Source organism: Arachis duranensis, chromosome 9, assembly GCF_000817695.3.
Source record: "Arachis duranensis cultivar V14167 chromosome 9, aradu.V14167.gnm2.J7QH, whole genome shotgun sequence".
Taxonomy (NCBI): Eukaryota; Viridiplantae; Streptophyta; class Magnoliopsida; order Fabales; family Fabaceae; genus Arachis; species Arachis duranensis.
Window position 1 is genome coordinate 3,318,056 of NC_029780.3, and position 21,425 is coordinate 3,339,480.

Consider the following 21,425-nt stretch of genomic DNA (forward strand, 5'->3'; position numbering starts at 1 on the left):
TCTTCCTACAACACCAAACCCCTTCACACACTCATATAAATGTATGCTACATAACATTACATGCAACACCACTTAGCTTCTCTTCAGAACTGAGACAAAGCTCAGTTCAGAGGCCTAACAAGAATTTTATGACACAAGTACATAAATCAAACAAGAGTGAAGCTTAGAAGAAATTAAAGTAAGCTTTTTTTTTTCTTTCTGTGTTGTTTTTGTTTTGTTAATTTTTATGTTAATTAATGGGAATTAGACTTCTCATATTAACAAGGCTTGTTTTATATAAAAACTAAGCCATTTGTTCTGTTTTGTTATGTTCATAACATAACATTATATTCTTAAGAAAGAGATGATTTTTTTGGTGTGTTTTAATTTTGAAGCAAGATCAAAAGCACCCCATTTGTTGTTTGATTCATATGAGTGATTTTTGATTGAAAATCAGAAGAGGGGTGGTGGCAAAAGAATAGAAAGATGGATTCAAATTTAAGCAGAAGCATAAGCAGGAGCTTAAGCAGATCAAGTTGGAAAATGGAAGAGGTATTTGCAAGTGGGAGATATTCAAGGAGAACCTCACATGTTGATGAAGATGAAGAGGCTCTGAAATGGGCTGCAATTGAGAAGCTTCCAACCTATGATAGGTTGAGAACAAGTATCATTCAGAATTTTGGTGAAGGTGATCATCATCATCATGATGCCAAGGCTCAGCATAGAGAAGTTGATGTTAGGAAGCTTGACATGAATGAGAGGCAACAAATCATTGATCAAATCTTCAAGGTTGCTGAAGAGGATAATGAGAAGTTCTTGACCAAGTTCAGAAACAGAATTGACAAGTGAGTTCTCATCAATTCTCAAATCAAAACCATTATTATGATGAATGATTAACTTGTAGTAGTAACAAGTTAATTTTATTGAATTTAAGAAGATAACTTTATAGATAATTTATAAATACTTTTTATGTGGCTACTATATGTCTTTTTTATGTTTTTTCATATCTTACATGATAAGATAAATTTGTCTTTATCATCTGCTGAAAACTAACAAAAAGACAAAAAGAACAGTTTCATGGAAGAAGAAGGGAGGAATCTGATTTACCCTTTAACCCTGAATTAATTTTGAAACTTAGTATTGTTAAGACTGAATTAGGAATGAATGAAAACTTTATTGTTCACTTAATTTTTTTGGCTTATAATTAATAATAATTAAGAGACTTAATCTCTTGCTGCAATGAATAGTGTAAATAGTACATTATTATTAGTACAACAATTGTAATTAAATCACCAAAGACTTTGATCTAAATTATTAGAGATTGTTCCAAATTGCAGGGTTGGAATCAAACTTCCAACAGTTGAAGTAAGGTTTCAGAATTTGACAGTTGAGGCTAATTCCTATGTTGGAAGCAGAGCTTTGCCAACACTTCCAAACACTGCATTGAACATTCTAGAATCAGCACTTGGCATGTGTGGGATTAGTACTACTAAAAGAACAAAGCTCACAATTCTTAAGAATGCATCCGGAATTGTTAAACCCTCGAGGTACCATAATATCGATCAAAGTTTTTACCATTCTTAGAATTAAACCCGAAATCCAGAAAACAGAAAATACTGATATCTTATAATTTTATAGAAAATCGTAGTAATTTTCGCAATTTTTTGCAGGATGGCCCTTTTACTTGGCCCACCTTCTTCAGGAAAAACAACTCTTTTGTTGGCATTGGCTGGAAAATTGGACTCTGAATTGAAGGTAGATTTCATACACAATCATTATAATGAAATTAATGATGCATAGGAATTATTAAATAAATGTGATTGGTTTTGATGAAATAGGTAACTGGAGAAATTAGTTATAATGGGCATAGGCCTAATGAATTTGTGCCAAGAAAGACTTCAGCATACATTAGCCAAAATGATGTTCATGTTGGAGAAATGACAGTTAAGGAGACACTTGATTTCTCAGCTAGGTGCCAAGGAGTTGGAACTAGATATGGTAAATTCAATTCAAATTATCATTATTATTATTATTATTATTATTATTATTATTATTATTATTATTATTATTATTTATGTAAACTAATTTATAATATATTATTTTTTTAACATTAATTTAATTCTATTTAATTTTCCATTTTGTTATTTATTTATTTATTTATTTATTTATTTTAGGCAACTGCAATGGAAGGAACAGAAAGCAGTCTCATCACTGATTATACTCTTAAAGTAAGTAATTACAATTTTAGCCCTTTAATTTTTTTTAAGTTTAGATGAATGTGGACATAAACTAGAATGTTTTTTCTTCACTTTATAGTTTATAACTTTTTAGATTCTAAATTAGATTCTAAGCACCTACTCTAATCTACTTGACAAAATTGTCAACTCAACTACCCTACATTGCTTGTCTGATTTATATTTCATGGTCCCACATAGTAAGCCCCAGCAGGATAACCACTTTTGTTACATGAATTACCTAAACTACCCTCACATTATTAAATTAAATTCTAAATTAGCATGTCCAATGATGTCATTTTGTTCTAACAAATCAATGTTCATGAAACAGATTTTAGGCCTTGATATTTGCAAGGATACTATTGTTGGAGATGAAATGCATAGAGGCGTATCCGGTGGCCAAAAGAAGCGTGTCACAACTGGTTAGTTTGTTTTAAATTTTTTTATTATTAAATTAAATGTCTTTTTCCTATCTTATTGGATTGGACCCAAAAGTCCAAATTATTGTCAACATCCACGTCATATTTCTGACATTATTTTATTATTTTAATTTCAACCTTGGGCTTCTATTTTGAAGAAGCTTTCGTTCATGGACCCCCCTCTCCTATGGCGGCCACTAACACTTGTGTACAAAAACAAAAAAAAAAATTGACAAATTTTCTTTTTCAAAAGATTAAGAAAAGTGTGGCCAAATCAATTCTGAGTCACCTAACTCAAGTTGTTTAGTCTATTAAGACTTTCAAGTCTCCATACTTGAATTCTTTAATACCTTCTGTTATGCTCTCACTATGTCCTATACCTTTCAATCATTTTCATGTAGTTATGGGCTTTTAATAAATTAATTACCTTATGTTCATTACAATTTACAATATACATTTTAATTGTTTGATAAAATATGATATTTAATTATTTAGTATTTTTTTATATTTTTTTTGTCCCACTTAACAAACATGTTCATAAAACTGAATGGGCTTTTTTGGTGTTTTACTGTATAGGTGAGATGATTGTTGGGCCCACAAAAACACTGTTTATGGATGAGATATCCACTGGTCTTGATAGCTCCACAACATATCAAATAGTGAAATGCTTGCAACAAATTGTGCACCTCACTGAAGGAACAATCCTAATGTCCCTTCTCCAACCAGCTCCTGAGACATTCAATCTCTTTGATGACATCATTCTCATTTCTGAGGGCCAAATTGTCTACCAGGGTCCACGTGAGCACATTGTTGAGTTCTTTGAATCATGTGGGTTCAAATGCCCTGAGAGAAAGGGCATTGCTGACTTTTTACAAGAGGTAACAATTCTATAACATGAATACATATTCATTGACATCATAGTAACAATATTGACCTTGCCACAATGTTAACTAATATGGGCCTCTTTAGGCCCAATAAAAACTGATGCGGGCCTCTGGTAAATGAAGTTAGTTAGTGGGACAGAAACTGGGAGATTGGAACACAGTATCATGTTTATTGGTTCAGAGACTGGTATTAAAATTTCTGTCTCTGTTTCTAAAATTTCAGTATTTTAGTACCTTCAAAAAGTAGGAACATAGGGGACTAAAATTTTTAGAGACGGAAACTGAAATTTTAATAACATTTTATACTTAAAATACCCTCATTTCAATTAATTAATTCCAATTTTATCCTTTGTGCAAATTAAATTAGAGTTTTATTTTTGTTTTAATTTCTGTCTTTCACTTTGCACCAAACAAAATACTAAAATTTATTTCGATCCCTGTCTCTTAGTCTTTGTCTCTCAGTCTCAGTCTTTCAATCTCTGTCTCTCTACCAAACGCTACCTAAATGATTTGATATATTCGACTAAACTACTTAAAATAAATAACTATATTACGTGTATACCAAAGTCGGCCACCAATATAAAATACATATTGGAATACAAATACATTTTGGTGTACGAATAGTATTTTTGTGAAACAATAAGTATCAGAATCTAAACTATTAGTTTTGAATGTTTCTAAAATAGAATCAAATTTGTAACAGGTTACCTCAAGAAAGGATCAAGAACAATATTGGGCAGACAGAAACATACCATACCGTTATGTAACTGTAACAGAATTCGCAAACAAGTTCAAAAGATTCCATGTTGGAATGGAACTGGAAAACGAGCTAAGAGTGCCATTTGACAGATCAAGAGCACACAAAGCAGCACTTGTATACAACAAATGGTCAGTTCCCAAAATGGACCTTCTAAGAGCATGTTGGGACAAAGAGTGGCTCCTCATTAAGAGGAACTCATTTGTCTACATCTTCAAGACTGTCCAGATCATCATTATCGCCTTCATCGCCGCCACCATGTTTATAAGGACGAGAATGCACCGGCGAAATGAGGACGATGCAGCCCTCTACGTCGGCGCAATCTTGTTTAGCATGATCATGAACATGTTCAATGGTTTTGCTGAGCTTGCACTCACCATTCAAAGGCTTCCTGTGTTTTACAAGCAGAGGGATCATCTTTTCCACCCTGCTTGGACTTACACTCTTCCCAATTTCCTCTTGAGGATTCCAATTTCGATATTCGAGTCTCTTGTTTGGGTGCTTGTTACCTACTACACTATAGGATTTGCACCTGAAGCTGAGAGGTAAAAAGATGATAACTTGTTGCTCAAGTTATCTTATTTATTCATATTGTTTATAGTACTAATTTGTGAAACTTTTCAGGTTCTTCAAGCAACTTTTGTTGGTGTTCCTTGTTCAACAAATGGCTGCTGGAATGTTTAGGTTCATTTCTGGAGTCTGCAGAACAATGATCATAGCAAACACTGGTGGTGCACTCATGCTTCTTCTTGTTTTCCTTCTTGGTGGTTTCATCCTTCCGAAACGTGAGTCGAATCGAATCATCAACACCTTACATTACATTGTTTGTCACCTGTTCAATGAAAATGCTTACATGGACTCTTAAATGATCACAGGTGAAATTCCAAATTGGTGGGTGTGGGGATACTGGGTTTCACCACTATCATATGCTTTCAATGCCCTTGCTGTGAATGAATTATATGCACCAAGATGGAACAAACCAGTAAGTAGCAGAAGCTTTTAATTTGCATATTTCAAATAAGTGATTGGTTTTCTCAAATTTTTTTTCTTTGAATGCAGTCTCCTACACAGGCAAATTTGACATTAGGTGTGTCTACATTAAGAAACTTTGATGCTTTTGCCAACAAGAATTGGTACTGGATTGGTGCAGGATCACTTTTAGCCTTCACTATTTTGTACAATGTTCTGTTTACTCTTGCACTTATGTACCTAAATCGTAAGATCTCACATCCTCATCAATCTTTTAGCTGAATTAGTTCTTCAATTGTTTTGTCTTGACAAGGATTTTGTACTCTCTTGTTTTGTTGCAATAGCTCTTGGAAAGAAACAAGCAATTATAACTGAAGAAGATGCGAGCGAAATGGAGGTAGGCGAAGAACCAAGACTCATTAGGCCACCAGAAACCAACCGAGAATCAATGCGCCGGTCATTATCTAAGGCTGATGGAAATAACTCAAGTAAGTATCAATGAAGAAAATGTGTTGTGTTCTTCTTGATGCAGTTATGAATGGTTGCTAATTATGCTTGTATAGGTGAAGTTGCGATGCAGCGAATGAGCAGCCGGGCTAATCCCAATGGAACAAGAAATTCTGATTCGACACTTGATTCGGCCACTGGTGTAGCCCCAAAGAGAGGAATGATTCTACCTTTCCAGCCACTTGCAATGTCCTTTGACAGTGTTAATTACTATGTGGACATGCCTGCAGTAAGAATCACATTCACTTGTTGAATACAATGCTTATATATCTTTCTTTCCCTCTTAAGAATCCATGGAATCTATGAAGGAGACTTGTTCCTAACTCGGCTGCATTCGACAGGAAATGAAAGAGCAAGGAGTGGCAGAGGATAGGCTGCAACTTCTGAGGGAAGTAACAAGTGCCTTTAGGCCTGGAGTCTTGACTGCTCTAATGGGAGTCAGTGGAGCTGGGAAGACAACTTTGATGGATGTTTTGGCCGGAAGAAAGACCGGTGGTTACATTGAAGGAGATATTAGAATCTCCGGGTTCCCTAAGAAGCAAGAAACCTTTGCTAGAGTTTCAGGTTACTGCGAACAGACCGATATTCATTCGCCACAAGTTACTATCCGAGAATAGAAGGACTGATATAACATTTCTTCTTGTTCTTCTTTTGTTAATTATCTCAGCAATTTGTGGACCAAGTTATGGACTTGGTAGAGTTGGATAGTCTCAAGGATGCTATAGTTGGGCTTCCAGGAGTTACAGGGCTGTCGACAGAACAGCGAAAGAGGCTGACAATCGCTGTCGAGCTTGTTGCTAATCCTTCAATCATTTTCATGGATGAACCAACCTCAGGTCTTGATGCAAGAGCAGCAGCCATTGTTATGAGAACAGTGAGGAACACTGTGGACACTGGAAGAACAGTTGTCTGCACAATTCACCAGCCTAGCATAGATATCTTTGAAGCTTTTGACGAGGTAAACAACAAAAAAACCCTAAACCATAAACCTTAAACATGGCGAACTTTGTAGAATTTCTTTGGTACTAAATATTTCCTTTTGCAACAGCTCTTGCTGATGAAAAGAGGAGGGCAAGTGATCTACTCAGGACCTTTAGGCCGGAACTCGCACAAGATTGTAGAATACTTTGAGGCAATTCCAGGTGTCCCAAAGATCAAGGAAATGTACAACCCTGCAACATGGATGCTTGAAGTAAGTTCCATTGCAGCCGAAGTCCGGCTTGGAATGGACTTTGCTGAATACTACAAGAACTCTGCTTTGTTCCAGTAAGTTGATAAAATAAAACAATTTGAGTACTTAACACATTTCCAATACCTCTTTTTTTTGTTGCTTGAAGCTAAAGAAATCTCTTATTGCTCGCGCAGGCGCAACAAAACTCTTGTGAAGGAGCTAAGCACGCCGCCTCCTGGCGCAAAGGATCTATATTTCCCCACCAAGTACTCTCAAAATGCATGGGGTCAGTTCACATCTTGTTTATGGAAGCAATGGCTGACATATTGGAGAAGTCCAGATTACAATCTTGTTAGATTCTTCTTCACCTTAGCAAGTGCTCTCATGATTGGGACAGTGTTCTGGAGAGTTGGCAAGCACACGTAAGATTACAAAATAAATCTTAACTTCTTTATTCTTCAATCATTCATTAATCATTATCAACTTTGAACTAATTTTCTCTCTTCTTGTTATCTTTTTGCAGGTTGACCACATCTAGCTTGACCATGGTTATTGGAGCAATGTATGCTGCAGTTATTTTCGTTGGAATTAACAACTGCCAAACTGTCCAACCGGTAGTAGCCATTGAACGAACTGTATTCTATCGAGAAAGAGCAGCCGGAATGTATGCTCCTATGCCTTATGCTATTGCACAGGTAAGCTTACAAACCAGATGTTAATACTTGATCAGCTATGAGTGACAAACACAGAATCCTAGTTCTGTTTGCTTGTTATGCTAACCTTACCTCCATTGAATCTCTTTTCAATTTCAGGTTCTTACTGAGATTCCTTATGTCTTCATCCAATCTGTGTATTACTCACTCATAGTGTATGCAATGGTGTCCTTTGACTGGAAGGTGGAGAAGTTCTTTTGGTTCTTCTTTGTCAGCTTCTTCTCCTTCTTGTACTTCACATACTATGGCATGATGACTGTTTCCATCACACCAAACCATCAAGTTGCATCGATCTTCGCAGCAGCATTCTATGGACTCTTCAATCTCTTCTCTGGTTTCTTTATCCCAAGACCTGTGAGTAACATTCACCTTCTTTCTTCTTTATACCCTTTAGGCCTTTATCATCTATATGCTAACATAATTTCTCTACCAACTTTGGCATTTCAGAAAATTCCTAAATGGTGGGTTTGGTACTACTGGATTTGTCCTGTGGCATGGACAGTGTATGGACTAATCGTTTCGCAGTACAGAGATATCACCACCGAAATGTTTATAGCCAGCGAAAATAGGAACTACACTGTCAAAGATTATATTAACCACCATTATGGTTTCAAATCAGACTTCATGGGACCAGTTGCTGCAGTTTTGGTGCTTTTCGCTGTCTTCTTCGCCTTTGTGTTTGCCGTATGCATCAGGGCACTGAACTTCCAAACAAGATAAAAGAAAGCTGCAATGTAACAAAATATGATGAAGTTATGTTCTGGAAAAAATTCTAGAAGTCCTAGTGATTTGTATGTGTATATATATATATATATAACTGATGCTGTAGCCAGCACTCCAGAAAGATTTTATGCAGCATATGGTCGGTGACAACAATATTTTTGATAGCAGTTCTTTGAGGGTTTTGAAGTAGCCAGTAAATGTAAATCATATGAATGTTGGTATTATTGTTAGTTTGCTTTGCTGCATAGAAGAAATTAGTTTTTTTTTTTTTCTTTGTAATGATATTACCTTATTGTGGTGAATAAAAATTTATTCTTTTGCCACCTTCACTTTCTTTGTCTCCCAAATTTAATTTGATGACAAGTAAGCTCTTGCATCTTAAGTCCAAATTTTGCAACCTACCCTTGTCTGCTGTAATGGTTATTAGGTACTAAGCTTATATATATATATAGTCTCATCATATTCTTATCTACATTGTTAGAATAAAATGTCTATTTGCACTTTCAAACATACAGAATCTAGCATTGTACTTGATAGGAGTTGACATTTAATATATAAGGTTATGCTTGAAACTTCTGAACCAATAGTAACACAAAAATGCAGAACCAAAATATTTTGGATTTGCAATATTGGACTTCCATTTTTTTTTTCTGAGGACATTTTGTTGTGATTTTGACCAAAAATTAAATCACCACAAAAGATGGAATAGGTGGAAACAAAACCAAGTTGGGTTGGTCTAGTGGTTAGCTCAGTAGTCCGCTTAAGCAAGTGTCGGGATTCAAATCCCGCCTTGTGCATGTAGCAACCCATTCCTTAAATGGAGCTCAGTACCGCGACGGATTAGTCCTTGGCTTGTCGGGTTTAGGGATACCGTGGGAAACCAAGAACAAAAAAAGAGCAACAGAGACAATTATTTTTTTAGTTATTTATTTAGATTTTAACAGATGACTTAATTGACATAAAACATGTCTATATTTCTGTAATTCTCTCATCTCTATCTTGATTTTTCATCATTACACAAGAAATTTGAATGAATTTCCTTGATTAATAATATGTGCATAAAATTTGTACTATTACATCGGAGAGAAAAGCAAGGGATTAATCCCTGAAGACTCTGTCTTTCTATGTTTGCTACAACTTATGTGTCTCATTTCTTTTCTTTTCTACCGAAACTATCTCTCAATCACACACTTGTTTCACTACCATGATCTCTCTTGCACTAGATGCACCTTTCATGACAACACAATAAACTCAAAAACAATTTTTCAATCCACATTCACAACACACAACACACAAAAGATCTACATTGAACCACAATAACAAGCTCTTACTCTTTCTATTCAAAACTTGGTAATCTTATGATATACAAATACTTCATTTTTATTCATGCATGTTTGCACTGTTATTTTAAAATTCAAACTTCTTAGATATGATTTATCTTTTCATACAAAATCACAGAGCTGCTCTGTTTTACTCTGTTTTCATCTAAATAAAGAAAAGAACTTTTTAATAATTATCATGAGACAAGAAAAATTGGTTATCTGGGTATTAATAATTTATGTTGTTACGATTTTTGTGTTGGATTTATGAAAAATTCAACTAAAGCTTAGGTGGGTGACTAATTTCTTGTGTTGGAAAAAACTTCTCTGCCCAAAAGAGAAGGGGTTGGTGTGCTCAAAGAGTGGTTTCTTGTGCTTCAAGTAAGGAAGAGTTAAAAGGAAAACGACAACGTTTGAATGGAAAGTTTCGCCGGTGGCGGTGTTAAGGACGTGTACGGCGAGGATAGAGCCACAGAGGATCAGTTTGTGACACCATGGAGTGTTTCTGTTGCTAGGTAAGTTATCAAGCTTTATAAAAAGCTTCTTATAATTATAATATGAAACAGGATATAAATAAATGTTGGCTTGACTCATAAAACAACAAAGAAAAGAAGAGAATGTGGCAAGAGTTGAACTCAGGAACAAAGACTTATGAAGATCTTCCTAGAAGAAGAACACCATGCTATGATATGATGGTTTATTTGTTGCATTGTAGTGGGTATACATTGTTGCGAGATCCTCACTTCAATAAAGGATTGGCATTCACTGAACAAGAAAGGGATGCACATTACTTGCGTGGTCTTCTTCCTCCATCAGTTATTTCTCAAGAAACTCAGGTTACTTCAATTCTAGCTTGCCTTATCTTCTAATTAATGAATGAGTAAAGTGACAATTAGGTGTTCGAAGGTTTCGATCCCGGACTAATTAGTCAAAAAAAATATCAATTAGGTCTTTTATGATAGTAAGTGGTGGATATGTTACGTCCTTCTATGAATTCATCATGTAAAACTTAACGGCAATGCTTATATGTACCGTTAACTATAGTATCAAAGATCGTTGTGGAGATAATTATTTTTGGAGCGAAATTTCATCTGTTTCGTTAAAATTCCGTCGTAAATAAAGAATAGTTGATGACGGTTATATGAAAATTCAGAAAATAAGGAATGTTTTACTATCCAAAATGACGTTGTTTCCATATTCACGTGGCAGCAACAAGACATGTCACTGTAGATAACGGAATACATAGAAAACTCCGTTTCATTTCGCACTATCTATAGACAGAAGGACATAATGTGTTTACTATTTGCTATCAAGGAGGATCTAATTAGTCTTTTTTTTTCTTCAAGGCTAATTAGTCTGAGATCGAAATCCTCAAGGAATCACCTTATTCTTAATTAATTATTTCATTCCTTACCATTTTTCTTTAGATTGTGTACCTTATAAATATATAGTGTGTCCTAAGGTCTAGAACTTTGTCCTTACAAAATTCAATACAATGAACAATTTAGCCACTAAAAGAATTAAATAAATTTGTGGTACTAAGAGATTATTTTGAGTTTGTCAAAGTGATTCTTACTATTGCAATTTCATTAATGCAGGTGAAGAGACTCATTCAACTAATACGGCAGTATCAAGTACCATTGCTGAAGTATGTGGCAATGATGGATCTTCAGGTGCCCTTTCCTTGTCCTAAAAACTTTGAAATGCATCTTTAGCTTGAAATCACATATAAATTGGCAAAGTTTGGTACTTGATTCTAATGTTTTTCAGTTTGATATGTGATGATAATGATGATGATGGGTTTCAGGAGAGCAATGAAAGGTTGTTTTATAGGCTTCTTATTGATCATGTTGAGGAGTTACTTCCTGTTGTCTACACTCCAACAGTTGGTGAAGCTTGCCAGAAATATGGCAGCATCTTCTCAAATCCTCAAGGTCTTTTTATAAGCTTGAAAGAGAAGTAAGTTTCACTAAATTTGCACAAGTAAAAATTGTTCATTTCGGTTCTCAACTTTGCAAGTATGATTCATTCTAGTTACCGAAATTTTAAAGTAAACATTTTGGTCTCTCAGAATGAATATATGGATTTACGTTAAGTGACACGTGACATGTCTGTTGAAGGATTAGAATGATCATCTTAGAAAATCCGAAGATTAAAATGAATCATACTCAGTTGAATTCTTTCTGTGTTATTAACCTTTGAAGCAATTGTGTGTTTAAGAGGGAGGATTCTTGAAGTTCTAAGGAATTGGCCTGAGATGAACATTCAAGTCATAGTTGTAACTGATGGAGAAAGGATCCTAGGTCTAGGGGACCTTGGCTGTCAGGTAACTTTGATTATACTTGATCACATGTATAACCTATCATAATATGATGATTAAGGCAACTACTCACGTAAAGATATCTTAACGTAAAGATGACAGTTGAGAACTGTTAGATAGTTTGACATATTTGACTAAACTGCTTAACATAATACATTTCGACTTCTTAACTATCATCTTCACAGAGGGTAAATGACATTGAAGTTAAAGAGATAACATAACTTCACTGATGATTTTCACTTTGGTAACTTGTGATGGATTATTAGGGAATGGGAATACCAGTTGGGAAACTTTCTTTATATACAGCACTTGGAGGAGTTCGTCCTTCTGCTGTAAGTAGCTTACTATCTATGTCACAAAGAAGTAGTTGATATGATACATTTATGGTAATCACTTATAAGATTGTTTCAGTGCTTGCCTATTACCATTGATGTGGGTACAAACAATGAGAAGCTGTTGAATGATGAATTATACATTGGTCTAAGGCATAAAAGAGCAACTGGCAAGGTTTCTGATTCACTTCCCATACTATATTGGATCAAATTAGGCATTATTCTTGTCATCTAATGTTCCATGATAATGAATTTGATTCGAATATTCGGATTCCAGGAATATGATGAACTTCTGCATGAATTCATGACTGCAGTAAAACAAAATTATGGAGAAAAAATCCTTGTTCAGGTTGTCAAAACTCTTTTATATCTGCTTTGAAGTACTAAGAATTCAAGGATGATTAGAAAATCTTGTTTGGAATCTAAATGGGATATATCTACTAGTGTTTTTCTGTTTTCTGAATTTTGTTTTATCAGTTTGAAGACTTTGCAAACCACAATGCTTTTGATCTACTTGAAAGATATAGGTCAACACATCTTGTTTTCAATGATGATATTCAGGTTAGAGGTTTTTATCTTCAGTGATGGATTTAGTTACATTGTTAACCAATGATTATCTCTTATAATTCCCTCTGCTTTGTTGCAGGGAACAGCGTCGGTGGTCCTCGCCGGACTTGTCGCGGCCCTGAAATTGGTCGGAGGAAACTTAGCTGATCACAAGTTCCTCTTCCTTGGGGCTGGAGAGGTAAAAGTTTAATTATGAGATTGCCTCTTTTTTTTTAGCTTAAATTATCGTATTCTGTGTCGACATTCGCTTTAAGTATCTTTTGAATTGTGTTCTTTGTGGTTACAGGCTGGCACCGGAATAGCAGAACTCATAGCCCTTGAAATATCAAAACGGGTTTGTAGCCGAATTTAGACTTATTCCTTCTGATGCTATGTTAGAATGAAAGTTCGTAAAAAATTCATTAAGTTGTCTTTATGTGAATTTAATATTTGAAAATCGTGAGATAATTTAACAAATATTAACTTCATATGAAGATAATTATACGTGAGTCTTTACAGTAGAAGTTAATAATAAGACTTCTGTTAATTACTGAGAGTCATTTTGATTAGTTTAAAGATCGGAGACTACTTTTATTATATGATTAAAATTGAGAGACTATTTTGATTGTTACAAATAAAAATAACAAAGGAAGTACTATTTTTAATGTTTTATGATGAGAAGAACATTGCATGAACAATTTAGATTACCCAAGAAACTATTATTGTGTATGCAGACAAATATTGAAGTGGAAAAAGCTCGCAAGAACATTTGGTTGGTGGATTCAAAGGTTATCCATAGAATTCAATTCAGCTCTAAAATCTTGTAAAATTTCACATCTTCTATGTTGTTAATATTTTACTCTAATCTTGTAGGGATTGATTGTTAGTTCCAGAAAGGAATCACTTCAACATTTCAAGAAGCCTTGGGCTCATGAACATGAACCTATATCAGATCTGGTCAAAGCAGTTAATGTACTCTTTCCGTGTAACAAGATAGAAATATATTTTTTTTTTGGTAAAAATTCAGGTGCAGTTAACTTCATGTAAAGTTGATAGCTGAGAGAGTATGACAATTTAGTCAAACCTCTCATATCACTCTAAACTGTCAACTTCACATGAAGTTAACTGCACCTGAAATTTTTATCTTTTTTTTGTCTTTTTATAAATATTTTTGTATTTTCTGTCTTGAAAAACTTATCATATTTCATGGTTTTTCAACTCAGCAAATTAAGCCAACAGTATTGATTGGAACATCAGGACAAGGCCAAACTTTTACTCAAGCAGTGGTTGAGGCTATGGCCTCCAATAATGAGGTACCTTGTCAATTTTATTTGTCTAATTTAGTTTCATTAAAATTCTGAAGAAAATTCATAGTTAACTATTTTCACTAAATATGCAATGTCATGTTGACATAAGCTAATTAATAATGTGTGTTAAATATGTGACAATTTTTGCAGAAACCTATTATCCTAGCTCTTTCCAACCCAACATCACAATCAGAATGTACCGCTGAACAAGCTTATAATTGGACTAAGGTAATAATAATATGAATACACAACTTAATTCTTTTATAATTTAAGTTTCTTTATATCATTCTTTCATATCTGCTTTGACCACAATTATGTCATGTTATGAGAAAGTCAAATATTATCTTGGACTATTCTTAAAATTTCTAAAGCCCAATTAAATTCTTGTATCTATTTTTTTTATAATTCGATAGAATCTTACTCAAACAAATACTTAAAGATTCTAATCCCTGCTTTATATTAGGTAGAAAATCAAATGAAGTTGTACTTATATAAAATTGATAATTAAAAATTATTAAATAATTTAATATGTTTGACTAAATTATTATTTAATCGCTTTTAACCGTTAATTTTATATAAAATTAAGTGCAGGTAAGATTTCAGTTTTATATTAATTATTTTTTTAATTAAAAGTTTATATTAATTATTACATTTGTACTAATTGGATTTGGATCAGGGACGTGTAATTTTTGCTAGTGGAAGCCCATTTGACCCGGTTGAAATTGATGGAAAGAAACATGTGNGTTTGATAATGTCTGGAACAATCCGAGTTCATGATGACATGCTTCTAGCAGCTTGTAAGTGCATTATTATTAACATTGCTTTATTAATTTCTACATTTTTTTCTTTTTTCCTTTTTTTTTGAGTAATCATGGTTAATAAATATTATTATTTTTTGTCGATATTTAATCAATAATATTTTGTATCTATATTTTCAAATATTTTATGCAAAAAAATATATCATTTATATCTATATTTATCAAAATTTTATACGTATAAATCAATATAATTTATATCTATATTTTTCAGAATTTATAAATTAATAAAATTTATTTATTAAAAAAATTTAATATTTATATTAACTAAATAATAATAAAAAGTACTAAAAATTACTAGCCTCTATAAATTTCTCTTATCTTTTACTTCATTCTCACAAGTTGAACTCAAAACCGTGAAAAGAAGGGACAAGTAGTTTCCTTATCACTATAGACAAATTCTAGTGTTGACCATAGTTAAAAATTAAAATGTTTCATTAACGTACACCTTTTAAAAAAATTTGCTTTTATTTCATAAAAATAAGAGAGAAATTCTTGTGTGCTAATGAAAAATCATTTAACATGTGCTATAAAAACAAGGTTTTAAAAATCAAATCAATGGTAAGATGAGAAATTTGAAGGTTTAAATATTCAACTAGTTATAACTAAATAAATAAATAATATACAATCTTTTTAATCAATTGTTTGAACTGATTAACAAAAAAAAAAAACATGACTAATTTACCAATTTTTTACTAGTTTTCATGCAAATGGTTTATAATTTTTGGTTAAATTAAAGTGGGTAAGTAATAGATTCTAAGTTAATTTAGTTGAACCGGTCGATTCAATTCGATTTTTATAGTATTACTAAAAAGATGCACCTACAAGGAGTTGATCTTTGTTTTTCCATATAATTTTTAAGGATTAGAATGAAGATAAGTAGAAATATATATATATATTGAGTATGGAAAGATTATTAAAGTTGTGATGGTTGGTTTGTTTGGAACAGCTGAGGCATTGGCTTCACAGGTGAGCAAAGAGGACTATGAAAAGGGGCTTATATATCCTCCCTTCACTAACATTAGAAAGATTTCAGCAAATATAGCTGCAAATGTGGCTGCTAAGGCCTATGAGCTTGGTAAGCCTTCTTTTCACTATCATATTTGTAATTTTATTTTTTTTTTTTTTTGTTTTTAAAGTTTGTCAAAAATTTTTAAAATATTTCTAAATTTTATTTTATTTTAGTTTTGTTCTAAAAATTTTTTATTTGGCTCAAATATACTCCTGACAGTTAATTTTTCAAAAAATTTAGGACTAATCCAGCAGTAATGCATGACAAATTGACAACTATCTCTGGTTTATTTGTGTTGATAGTTATTCTTATAAAATTGTTGCTGAATTAGTCATTTTTTGAAAAATTAGTTGTCCGAGGTATATTTGATGAAATCGAAGATTTTTGGGATAAAATTAAAATAAAATAAAATTTATAGATATTTTTAAAACTTTTAACAAATTTTAAAAACAAAAAATATTTTTATTTTAATTATATATTTTTTATACAAAATTAAATGGACCTAATTTACCTAAAAAACTAGCTCAAGAAATAAGTATTGTCTCACATATATAAAAACTGCTAGAGTTTTAATCTTTAGACAAAGACTTAGAATGAGAAATCTGAGGAAGACTTGAATTTTTGTGTGATATGGAGGTGGTCTAATAACAATTTTTAATCAGATTCTAATATCATATAAGAAATTAAGTGAGTTTAATTTATCCCAAAAATTAATTTAAGAGATAAAGATTGTCTTATACTTATAAAAATTATAATATTTTTAATTTTAGACAACATAAAATTTAATATTTTGTTATGACATAAAAGACAAACTTTTTATCAAAATATTAGAAATAGTTTTAGGTTGTTGATGAAATTGAATTTCCATTAAACTCAGGCTTGGCCACTCGACTTCCTCAACCAAAAGATTTGGTGAAGTTTGCTGAGAGCTGCATGTATACTCCAACCTATAGAAGCTACAGATGAAGTCACTTCAATTTTTTGCCATTATATATTTTTTTTTCATATATATGAAACAAGTGTATTATTTTCTTAATTAATTTTTTCCCATTTTTTTTTCACTTTGGTTCTTCTAAGTTATATATTGTTTTGGATGCGATAGAAATAGAATGTATGTAGTTGGTATAGTAGTGATAGTGAGATAATATTATAGCTTTAAAATTTTGACATTTTTGTTATACATTTTATTTGGCTTCAAATTAATTAAATAGAAAACGAAAAATATTTATACAATGCTCCCCACAGAATCTCATATATGTTGATAGATGTGTAGATGGAATAATATATGATTATTATGCATCATATATTGTATAGTACTAGCTAGCTCTGATCCCTAGATTTTTGGCATGTGAAGCCACTATGTATGTACTGTGATCTTATCTGAATTTAATTCAATAAATATTATGTGTACAAGTAATAAGTATAACCAACAAGCTAAGGTTAATTTCTTCCTTCTAAATAGTCAAAATTTTGTATCATTGTACCACTAGCTGGCTAGGCTCATCATATATATTATATATAGTACAAATTTGAATTATTCATTACAATCTATATAAGTGTCACAATTTTGGACACACTTTAATATTATTATGTTTTATTCAATTTCTTGAGACTTTGACTTAAGATTAAATCAGTCTAATTTTTAATATTTAACAAAAAAATTAAGAACATAAAAAAATAATAAAAAGAATCCTTCGCTATATGAATATTTATTATAAATGGCTCTTACACAATACTAAACATTTATTTCTATTTAAAATTATTCACCTTTTTAATGAACTATTAGAATTTAAACTAATCAACAGTTTAGATTAATTATCTAAAATTTTCGTTACAAATATATAACTTACTACATTATTTTTTTTATTATTCTAAATTATTTTATATTATTTTTCATGCTTCTATACATATTTACACATTTTTTTAAAAATGTTCTATGATCTTCTACAAACTTGTAAAATTTTTTAGGATCTTTTGAAATCTTTTAGAACATTTCAAAACTATCCAAAACATTCATAAACATTCTAAAATACTATATAAACACTATTAAATTTAACATCCTAAAATTTATATATCTTAACATAATGGTTATCCTCATCATAAAAATATAACATGGAGTATAAAATTTCTTAAATGTTGAAGGAAAGGCCAGTGTATATTTTTATAAATTATACATGTATATATAGATAGATAGATATATAACACTCAAAAAAGCTAATATAATTTATTTTAATTTTTTGAGTTAAATACAGAAAAGTGTTATTTTATGGATACATAAATAAAGAATGCCTATCAAGTATGAATCTTTTTATCATTTTAAAAATGAAATGCTCATAATATTACATAAAATAACTATCAAATTAATCATCGATATAAAATAATATATTAAAATACAAAATATATATTTAAAAAATTAAATAATATATAATATATTTATACAAAAATATATAATAACTAATTTGATATATAACTGATTTTTAATAGACACGTACACATCATTTTTTTATATAAAATCATAATTGAAAGATATAACATGTATCTTTTGCAAATATGATCATGAATGCTACTTATTAAGTGCGAAGAGTTAACGGTAGTAATATAATAAGGGTGAAAACTTAGATGTAGTCGACTTCACATGAAGTTGATATTTGAGAGTCGTTAGATGATTTAATTGATGTAACTAAATTTTTATCTAACGGCTCTCAGATATCAACTTTACGAAAAGTCGACTTCACCTGAATTTTCACCTATAATAAGAATAATTCTTATTCCACTACTTAAAAAAAAAACACTAATACAAGCAAAACCAAACTCTAAAATTTAGTATCATGAAAGAAGATGAGACACCCTGATCATCAAGTCCTCATATTAGGTATATGTATTAATGATCACATACATACATACGGCTATGTCAGCAATTTGAATTGATAGATTCGTAGGTCTCTATTATGGGCTACATCATCTATATACATGCATCATGTATGTGCAGATTTTCGTTCTATCATAAATAGTGATAGATGAAACCATTTTATTTGTATTATTTACCGCTCAATATTCATCATCTTTGCATTATTGAAGACCTAAATATTGAATACAACCTTGCCCTAAGTCACATGTCATCATATATTTTGTTATGTTGTCTATTTTTGGAGGGTACAAAGCATCAAATTTACATGTTTGTGACTGAACAAATAGAGAGACACAATTAAATAGTTACATGCATTATTATTATGATCATCACACTATATATCATCACGTGTGTGTTATCAATTCTCTGTTCACATTATTGTACAAATCATAAAATTATTGTGCTTGACATGTCAATTTTTTACCCCATATATCATGTCCTTCGTATTGACCTTGGAATATGAAGTTCAAGCCATACCTTGCTTTTTTCTGGAATAACTGTTACGTACATGATTGTTACATACCAATGTAATGTAACGTTACGTCCAATCTATAGTTTTTCTTCTTTTTTTTTTCCTTTTTTCTATTTTGTATCATGCTCTTGGAATTTATGATGAGTAGCTACTAAACAGTTTCCCAACACATATATGCAAAACCACACGATGAAATATCACTTTACTTTGAAGTCCTTTAATCAATAATTAACAACCAATTAATAAAAATTTACCAATTGACATTTAATAAACGTTTTTTAATTTTTGATTCAATTGAATCGAGCCAGATGATTCGAGTTTTGACGTTTTTAATAATTAATCCGGTTGAATAATTTAACTAATTTTTTTTTAATTTGAGATTTAAATAAAATTGAACTAAATTTTAGGGCAAATCACTTAATTAAGTCATAGTGAGCAAAATTTTACACAAATGTGCCAAACCAAAATCTGGTTCATGAATCAATCAATGTACGTTTATATGTAGTTCGAAGTAGTTAAATTCGAACTCCATTTACGTATAATTCGAATCACCTTTATTCGAATTATACAAACGTGCACACACTAATTCGAATCAACAATTACACACACTAATTCGAATCAGAGATTACATACAGTGATTCGAACTACACTCACGCATGCGTTTTCAAGTAATTTGAATTTGACTGATTCGAATTATTAATGGTATAATTCGAATTATGCTGTTAAAAAATTAAAAATTTATTAAAAAATTAATAATTTATTAAAAATTGATAATTTAAAAATTAAAAAATATATATTTTATTTCATACATTAAAAAAAAGCTAACAAAATATTTAATTACGAGATTTCTTTAAAATATTAATGAGCTATCAATTCGAATTTCATATAATACTCTTTTGTCCATTTTTAATAGCTCATGAATATTTTTTAATAATTTTTTTAATAAATTTATTTAAATTATACTACAAAAAAATATTTTATCCTATACAAACAATTTTAAAAAATGGCTTAAAAAAAGTTAAGAGTACTATAAAAATTTGTAATGTTCTGGTGACTTAGGTAAATACATGCATGTACTCAAATTTTAAATAAAATACTCTACATAGTCAATAATAATTTAGAAATGAAAGAAAATATTTTATTCCATACAAAATAATTAAAAAATATATTTTATTATATACAAAATAATTTTTAAAAAATGGCTTAAAAAATGTTATGAGTCCTATAAAAGTTTGTAATATTCTAGTGATTTAGGTAAATACATGATAAAAATATATTTTTTTTAATTTTCAAATTATTATTGACTATGTAGAGTATTTTTTTAATGTCCTAAATCATTAAGACATTACAAATTTTTATAGTACTCCTAACATCTTTTAAGCCATTTTTTAAATTATTTTACATAGAATAAAATATTTTTTTGTGGTATAATTTAAATAAATTTATTAAAAAATATTCATGAGTTATTAAAAATGGACAAAAGAGTATTGTATGGAATTCGAATTGATAGCTCATTAATATTTTAAAAAAATTTCGTAATTAAATATTTTGTTAGCTTTTTTTTAATGTATGAAATAAAATATATAAAATTTTTAATTTTTAAATTATTAATTTTTTAATAAATTTTTTTAATAAATTAATCACCCTGATTCGAATTACTATGTCTAATTCGAATTAGGTTTATTTAAATTAGTGTGTGTATGTGTATAATTCAAATCAAAGTGATTCAAATTATATGTAATGGAATTTAAATTTAACTGCTTCAAACTATATATAAACGTGTATTAATTGATTCATGAACTAGATTTTAATTTTACGAATTTGTATAAAAAATTTTTCACTTGACTTATTTGAATTTTTTGCCCTAAATTTTACTGAAATTAATCAAATATTAGTCAAATCTTTAGATCAAATCGAACCATATGAAAATTAAAAATAAATAAAAAATTTTAAAAGTGCAGAAACGAAAAATAAAATCTCTCTTATTTCTATCTCATTTCATTGTCAACCCTCAATGCAATTTATATATTTTCTTGGG

At 30.8% G+C, this 21,425-nt stretch overlaps 1 protein-coding gene and 1 pseudogene across 1 annotated transcript; both read left to right on the forward strand.

Annotated features, from left to right (window-relative positions):
- Window positions 1-6: 6 nt before the first annotated feature.
- LOC107464007 (ABC transporter G family member 36-like) lies at window positions 7-8,685 on the forward strand (annotated as a pseudogene).
- Window positions 8,686-10,066: 1,381 nt separating this feature from the next.
- On the forward strand, window positions 10,067-16,973 carry LOC107463866 (NADP-dependent malic enzyme 4, chloroplastic). The gene is made up of 18 exons (XM_021131360.2): window positions 10,067-10,190; window positions 10,391-10,511; window positions 11,274-11,348; window positions 11,483-11,634; window positions 11,896-12,001; window positions 12,262-12,327; window positions 12,407-12,502; window positions 12,605-12,676; window positions 12,805-12,888; window positions 12,974-13,072; window positions 13,181-13,228; window positions 13,608-13,661; window positions 13,747-13,845; window positions 14,097-14,186; window positions 14,331-14,408; window positions 14,857-14,977; window positions 15,945-16,073; window positions 16,885-16,973. The coding sequence occupies exons 1-18, from the start codon at window positions 10,093-10,095 to the stop codon at window positions 16,971-16,973; spliced, it is 1,677 nt and encodes a 558-aa protein (XP_020987019.1). The 5' UTR covers window positions 10,067-10,092.
- The last annotated feature ends 4,452 nt before the right edge of the window (window positions 16,974-21,425 follow it).